The sequence below is a fragment of the Phodopus roborovskii genome, unplaced genomic scaffold, assembly GCF_943737965.1.
Source record: "Phodopus roborovskii unplaced genomic scaffold, PHOROB, whole genome shotgun sequence".
Classification (NCBI taxonomy): domain Eukaryota; kingdom Metazoa; phylum Chordata; class Mammalia; order Rodentia; family Cricetidae; genus Phodopus; species Phodopus roborovskii.
The window spans coordinates 10,668,400-10,675,855 of NW_026126636.1; the positions used below are offsets into that span (position 1 = coordinate 10,668,400).

Sequence of the window (7,456 nt, forward strand, 5' to 3'; positions counted from 1 at the left end):
AGGATTTTGTCCTGGCTTCTGTCTACTGTCCCATTCCTGTGAAAGGCATAGTCCTGGAGAACTTTCACCTTAGATGTCACAAATTCAGTCTACTCCCTGTTCATCCCTCAATGGTCCCTCCTCCTCCCCCTTGACTTTTAGCTACGTCCCAAACTAGGCACATGATGGGGGATGGTCTGGAGGTGAAATGAGACAATTGCGTAACCAAGAACGAAGGCCACAGTTCTACCTCAGGATGTATAAAAGCAAACCAGTTCAGCCATCACCATCTGTCAGTCACCCTCACTTCAACCATGCTGGCCTCTGGACTGCTCCTGGTGACTGTGCTGGCCTTCCTCGTTGTCCTGGTCTTGATGTCAGTCTGGAAGCAGAGGAAGCTCTCAGGGAAGCTGCCTCCAGGACCGACCCCATTGCCCTTCATCGGGAACTACCTTCAGCTGAACACAGAGCAGATGTACAACTCCCTCATGAAGGTGCCACTGGGAAGGAGATCAGTAGAATGGGGGCACGGAGGGATGCCCAGTTTTGATTGAGGCTTTGTGGTAGGGATTTGACCAGGTGGGTGTGTAATTTTAGGCCAGAGGAGTTTTTGAAGAATCAGTAACCAATTCCTAGGTATGTGAGATCACATCTTGTGATATCCCATCTGATAGCTGTTAGAACTCCAGAGAAACGATTCCCAGACCTGATATCAAGGTATGACTCAACCATATAACCTTGTTCATCCATCTCCATTAGATCAGCGAACGATATGGTCCTGTGTTCACCATCCACCTAGGGCCTAGCCGCAGAATTGTGGTACTATGTGGGCAGGAAGCTGTCAAGGAGGCTCTAGTGGATCAAGCTGAGGAGTTTGGTGGGCGTGGTGATCAGGCCACCTTTAATTGGCTCTTCAAAGGCTATGGTGAGTGGGCAATGTGGTGGCTACACTTAGAAGTTATCAGTTTCCCCAGACTCTCCCTTCCCTCCATCTCCTCACAGACCTAGTTCCAGTTGTGTTAGTTCTCTGATGCATCATATGCTCTGTCTGCTCCTGTCTTCTGATCCCCCCGACCACCCGTGCCTCCTCACGTGCCTTGGGGTCCCTCTGTAAGAACCCTCTGCTCTGGCGTGCTCTGACCATTCTTCCCATTCCTACCTCATCACTCTCAGATTATGTGATTGCCCCACAAGCTGCCTCCCTTTCTCTCTCTGGCTTTCTTTCTCCACTGTTAGGACAACACAGAACTCTGTTCCCCAGTCCAGTCTTCTTTCAGCAATCTAACCTCTTCCCGCATCCTCTTTGTGTCTCTCTCTCCCGGCTTCCCTCTCTCCCTAGCTCAATTATAAATCTTTCACAACTGTATGCACCGCCAGATCGCCACTGCCCTCCTCCTGCCTCTGACCTGTCCCAATTGCACCTGCCCTCCTTCTGTCTCCTACCTACTGTCCCTTAACTCATTCTCTCCTTTACCTGTAGTTTTGTGGAGCAATCTGTATGCATCTTTCTGCACTTGGGGAACAGCTCAGGAGTAGTCAGTAGTCAGCCATGCTCCTCTTTTTTTACTTCTTCCTGCCCCTCCCTCAACTTCCCAGGAGTGGTCTTCGGCAACGCGGAGCGGGCCAAACAGCTGAGGCGCTTCTCCATCGCCACACTGCGGGATTTTGGCGTGGGCAAGCGTGGCATTGAAGAGCGCATCCAAGAGGAGGCGGGTTATCTCCTGGAGGCATTCCAGAAGACCAATAGTAAGCAGAGTCCCACAAGTTCTCAGGAATGACCATGGAGAAGACACGCTAGGAAAAGCAGCATCATGACCCAGGATGAGAACTGAGATATGGAAGGGCCTCCTAGCCCCGCTGTGGGAACAATGTTCAGTTTTAATTATCTGATTCAAAGCACCTGGTGCTATCACCCTGGTGATGTTTTTCCTAACCACAACGCCTCTCTCTCCTTCCCTCCCTCCATCCACAGGTGCCCTGATTGACCCCACCTTCTACCTGAGCAGAACCGTCTCCAATGTTATTTGCTCCATCGTTTTCGGAGACCGCTTTGATTATGAGGACAAAGAGTTCCTGTCACTGCTGAAGATGATGCTGGGGAGTTTCCAGTTCACAGCTACCTCCACTGGGCAGGTAACCTGTCTCAGCTTTGTCCTGCCTCCCCCACACATCTGCCAGCTCACTCACTCCCAAACTGCCAGCCTCCTTCCAGAAGGTACCTTCAAAGTAGCCCAGCAGTTGCGGCAGGACAGATGTCATAACACAGTTTATACAGCTGTGCCTGAACACACTCACACACACAGAGGGGGGGGGGGCAGAAAGCGCTGTCTCTGCTTGGTGGAGATTACCACCACACTTCATTCTACTCTCTTGCAAAAGATTGCTACAGGAAGGCCTGCGAATACAGCAGCCCCCTTCAGTTCCTGAATGGCCGATGCTACAAAATCCAAGTCTCTCCAATCTTGTGCCCTCTGCAAAATGCTTAGAGCCAGGCCACTGCACTGTGTAGATGAGTGCCCCTTACTTAGACATGAAAATACCTAAACCCCCAACACCTCTCAGCAAAATTTCTGCACAGAATGTGCTCAAGCACCCCAATTAAAGGGCTTCCAGCACAGATCACTCACACACCTAAGTATGGCCTTCTGTGCAGCCATTTGAATAACAATGTAGGTGAACATGTGATTATCAGTACTACCTTAAAATACTTATTTTTTAAAACCATAACTTGGTTTTTAATGGCTGTAAAATCATTCAGCTGTGTATATAGACTACATTTTCCTTCCCCATTACCCTGGTTTTTTGACACTTAGGTTGATCATACAACGTAGCTTTGTGACTACGCAGCACTAATTTAATGTTGGAATGGCTGTTAGAACTCACGAATGAACCTTCAGTATATGAACATTTGTCTCAGCTGAAGTCACCCAACCACCTTAATATCTACGTAGGCAACCCTTCCCAACAATTGGTGCCTCACCTGCATACCCCGAACCTGCATGCGTGCCCAAATCCATCTCACTTAAAAAACTTGCCGGACAATAACTCTCACACTTAAACTATGAGAAAACTCTGTTGCTGTGCAGCCTCACCCAGAAACCTAAACTCCTGGACACTTGATGTAAATGTCCCTTAGTTTTAAGAGAGATACCACGTCTGCTGGGTTTTGTCCAGTGACAGCTGTCTTTGTTCCTCATTCTCTTCCCACCAACAGCTCTACGAGATGTTCTCTTCAGTGATGAAGCACCTGCCGGGGCCACAGCAACAGGCCTTTATGGAATTGAAGGGGCTGGAGAACTTCATAGCCAAGAAGGTAGAACAGCATCAGAACACCCTGGATCCCAACTCCCCAAGGGACTTCATTGACTCCTTCCTCATCCGCATGCAGGAGGTAATCCCAGAAGATGCGGAGTGAGGTGGGAGGTTTAAAGCCATGGAGGATTAAATCGGGCTCACAAAGCAGGCAGTTAACAGGCCGCCCATCGCTCCCTTAATTATATTTATTCAATGTATCTTTATTCAACATCACTGTTCCATACACTTCTCTCTTATTCTCAGGAGATGTGTACAGTCTGAGGCAACAGCCAGGGGAAAGAGCTGCCGTGTTCCAGCCACCATTTTTAAGAGATTAGTTTTATTTACTTATTTAATACCCACAAATCTTGAGTGAGATCATGTTTCAACTGCCATTTTCCAAATATCTGATATTGGTGCAAGCTTTACCTCTCTGACTCAGGCTGGTACTTTCAACTAACACATCGGTTGCCTTTGCTAGTCTTCGTTGCCCTTTACAACTATATGAACTGAGATTTACTGTGACCTTCTCCCATCTGTTCAGGACAGAGATTTTGTCATTGGTGGTTTTGAGGTAGGATCTTGCTATGTATACCTGATGGGCCTGAAACTTGCAGTGTAGGCCAGCCTAGCCTCAAAACTCTGGCTGCTCTGCTGGGTCTGCTTTCTGGAGGATGGGACTTCATGTGGTCTGAGGTGCAAATGATTGAGCGGTAGGATTCATTTAGGAAATATTATAGGTTACAATGAATGAATAGGATCCTGTTGTATAAATTTCATTGTCTCAGAGCTGAAGAGATGGCTCAGTGGTTATGAGCACTGGCTTCTCTTCCAGAGTACTGGGGTTCAATTTCCAGCTCCCACGTCACAGATCGCAACTCTAAGATTCCAGTCCCTGTTGATTAGATGTTACCTGATGCCCTCTTCTGGCTGCTTCTTGAGCACATATAATGCTCTGACACACATGCAGGCAAAACATGCATACACAGAAAAATAATTTTTACAAAACTGTCTCTAGTTTTCAGTGACTCCCTCTATCATGGTGTCTCTGCCATCGTTTCTGAGAGTCTTTTCCCAGCTTCCCCTTCCTGAATATTTTTACCCCTTAAAAACTGACAAGCAAGCCATCATTAAAGGTCAGGCAATCACCTAAGCCATGCATTGCAGAAGATAAGTGGATTAGGGCACTGGATCACTTCTAAAAAGTCTGGAACCTGGCGTAGCCAGGATCCCTCTTCACACCTTAAGTCTGGGCAAAGGAGAAGTGAATTCGGTGGGGGCGACAAAACAGAAGGGAACTAAGTGCGTAAGAAGTGAGCTGGACTTGAACGCTTCCCTCCTGCAGGAGAGGAAGAACCCCAATACAGAGTTCTACATGAAGAACTTGGTGCTGACGACGCTGAACCTCTTCTTTGCTGGCACAGAGACTGTCAGCACAACCCTACGCTATGGCTTCCTGCTGCTCATGAAGCACCCAGATGTGGAGGGTGAGGCTGCAAGGGACAGAAAGGGGGATGGGGTGACATCATAGGTTCTGGACTTCTTTGCTGATCTGCCACAGTATCCCCTACCTCTCTCAAGAAACTGGACTCTCAGTAGGGTATCCCCTGTTCTGCAGAGACAGAGTCAGTTGGTGGGCACCGATCTCTAGTTGTTGAAACAACTGGTGTGTTGCTCATCAGAACATCAAAGTATCCATTTCTTTGTCTCCATGACCCTGCCTGAATCTCCTTCCTCACAATTGCCGCATAATTCTGATATGATATAATTAACAAGAACTTTCTCAAACAATGCCTATGATTTGCATATGCTGATTTGCGTATGATTGATAATGTCATACACTTTTTCACGGCCTCCATCCAGTTCTATGTTTTGCACTCTCATCCCTATGGTGAGATTCTTGGACCCCTAAACACATCTCTCTTCTTCTCAGCCAAAATCCATAAGGAGATTGACCAGGTGATTGGTAGGAACCGGCAGCCCAAATATGAGGACCGCGTGAAGATGCCTTACACAGAGGCTGTGATCCATGAGATTCAGAGATTTGGAGACATGATCCCCATGGGTGTGGCTCGCAGGGTCACCAAGGACACCAAGTTCCGGGACTTTCTCATCCCCAAGGTGCTGGCTTCTGTTGGGGCCTGAATGCTCTCTTCCTCATTATAAATCACCCAGCTCTCTCATTGTCTCAGTGACAGGCTTTGTCTGCTACCACCCCCTCTGCCTTGCTATATAGTCTCCTATAGCTTGGGTTTTACTCCAGACTTTCTGACCCAGGAGTTCCAACTCCATGTTTCTCAATCATCACTGGAGTCTCAAGACACATAAACTAATTTATGTAGATCTCCTTTGAGGGACTGAAATCATGTTTGCCATGTATCCTGTTTAGGGGGAACATAGATCCAATACACCCCAATTCTTGTCTTGAGAGTCATGAAGTACATATCCATCAACATCTGACATTAGAAGACAGATTGCATGTCACCCACTCCTTCTGTCTCATATATTAGCCCCACATCTCCTGTCTCAAGGATAATGAGACATTCCTCAAAGATCAACCCTAAAAGTCCCCACCAAATCACATGCATTATATTACTCTTCACCCGGGATACCCTAACTCAGTAACCTACATGAGCAAGCAGGAAACTCCTCCAAATCGCCTTATGAATCCTTCCTCATTGCCAGGGCACTGAAGTGTTTCCTATGCTGGGCTCTGTGCTGAGGGACCCCAAGTTCTTCTCCAACCCCAACGACTTCAACCCGAAGCACTTTCTGGATGACAAAGGACAGTTTAAGAAGAATGATGCATTTGTGCCCTTTTCCATAGGTAAGAGGTCACTGTCTAGTGCCAGGCCACTGCTCACCCCAACATGGGTGCCGCATCCATAGCTCTTCTCTGATGAAACCATCTTGGAAAATCCTATTAGATTAAAATCTTCAGCCAAGTGACAGTGAATCCCATAATTCACAAGCACCATGCATCTGAAAGCTTAAGACGTGATGGTCAAATTGTAGTGACAGATGAGGGGAAACAAAAGCCTAAACGAAGTCAGAGATCTTTCTCAGGCCACACAACCAGTTCTTAGAAAGGATGTGGCAGGTGTACGTGGGTCGCCCTCACATTTAGTCCTAGCACTTGGGATGCAGAGGCAGAGGATCTCTGTGAGTTCATAGCCAGTGTATTCTACAAAGTGAGTTGCAGGACAGCCAGGGCTACGCATAGAAACCCGGCCTCAAAAACAAAATAGCAGCAAAGAATGAAAGAAGAAAGAAAAAAAAGGAAGGAAGGAAAGACAAAGAGAAAGGATGTGGCTACATGGCAGTCATACTGGAGAGCACCTCTATAGGGAAGGGAATCCATATTTTAGATTGTTACAGCCAGGTGTGGACCAATCCACCACAAGTGCAAGGGAGTCTCAGCGATTAGAGCCTTCTTTAAAGGCTTCAGCCCTTGCTCTCATTGGAAGTGCAGCCAGGGATTTGCTATGGGGCAATGGCAAGAGCTGGTTTCACTTTCCTTTGTCCCCTCTCTTTAGGAAAGCGGTACTGCTTTGGAGAAGGACTGGCCAAAATGGAGCTCTTCCTCTTTCTCACAACCATCATGCAGAACTTTAGCTTCAGATCCCCACAGGCACCCCACGACATCGATGTGTCTCCTAGACTCAGGGGCTTTGCCACGATCCCGCCAAACTACACCATGAGTTTCTTGTCCCGTTGAGCCAGGGCTTAATAAGGGTAAAAGGGATGATGGAGACCACGCTAGCGGGGCAGTTTTGTGACTTAGAAGGGGTCAGAGGGACAGGAGAGACGGAAGACATGAACAGACTTGTTGAAGAGTGACTGGCATTTCAAAGGTAGAGTGAGAGAAAGGGGAGACTTACACTATGTTGTGAATAATAATAATACTAATAATAATAAATAATAATAAATAATGTAGAGATTACAGAATAAGTATTCCTTGTCAAGTTTTTGCTAAGGGGTCTAGTCATACCAATTCTCACAAGTGCATGGGAACGGAAAAGGGTTCATGTCCATTTAACTAATGAGGCACATTCTTGACCATATAATGTTTCCTTAGTCTAAGTTTGCTGAAGTCTCACCAATTCCAAGAGCTTTCTAATACTTGGATGAATACCTGTGTGCATTGGCCACAGGAAGATTTTCAAACATTAACATACTCTGA

At 47.0% G+C, this 7,456-nt stretch overlaps 1 protein-coding gene across 1 annotated transcript; it reads left to right on the plus strand.

Moving 5' to 3' along the window:
• Positions 1–290: 290 nt before the first annotated feature.
• LOC127238676 (cytochrome P450 2A3) lies at positions 291–7,203 on the plus strand. Its single transcript, XM_051207340.1, has 9 exons — positions 291–473; positions 739–904; positions 1,576–1,725; positions 1,952–2,112; positions 3,194–3,370; positions 4,619–4,760; positions 5,207–5,394; positions 5,959–6,100; positions 6,810–7,203. The coding sequence occupies exons 1-9, from the start codon at positions 294–296 to the stop codon at positions 6,989–6,991; spliced, it is 1,488 nt and encodes a 495-aa protein (XP_051063297.1). The 5' UTR covers positions 291–293; the 3' UTR covers positions 6,992–7,203.
• Positions 7,204–7,456: the final 253 nt, after the last annotated feature.

What these genes read in the sequence shown, in the direction of transcription:
- LOC127238676 (XM_051207340.1), top strand. Translation starts at nt 294, where the DNA reads ATGCTGGCCTCTGGACTGCTCCTGGTGACTGTGCTGGCCTTCCTCGTT. An exon ending in GGCATTCCAGAAGACCAATA is followed by an intron (nt 1,726 to 1,951) that starts GTAAGCAGAGTC and finishes CTCCATCCACAG; the next exon opens with GTGCCCTGATTGACCCCACC. An exon ending in ATTTGTGCCCTTTTCCATAG is followed by an intron (nt 6,101 to 6,809) that starts GTAAGAGGTCAC and finishes CCCTCTCTTTAG; the next exon opens with GAAAGCGGTACTGCTTTGGA.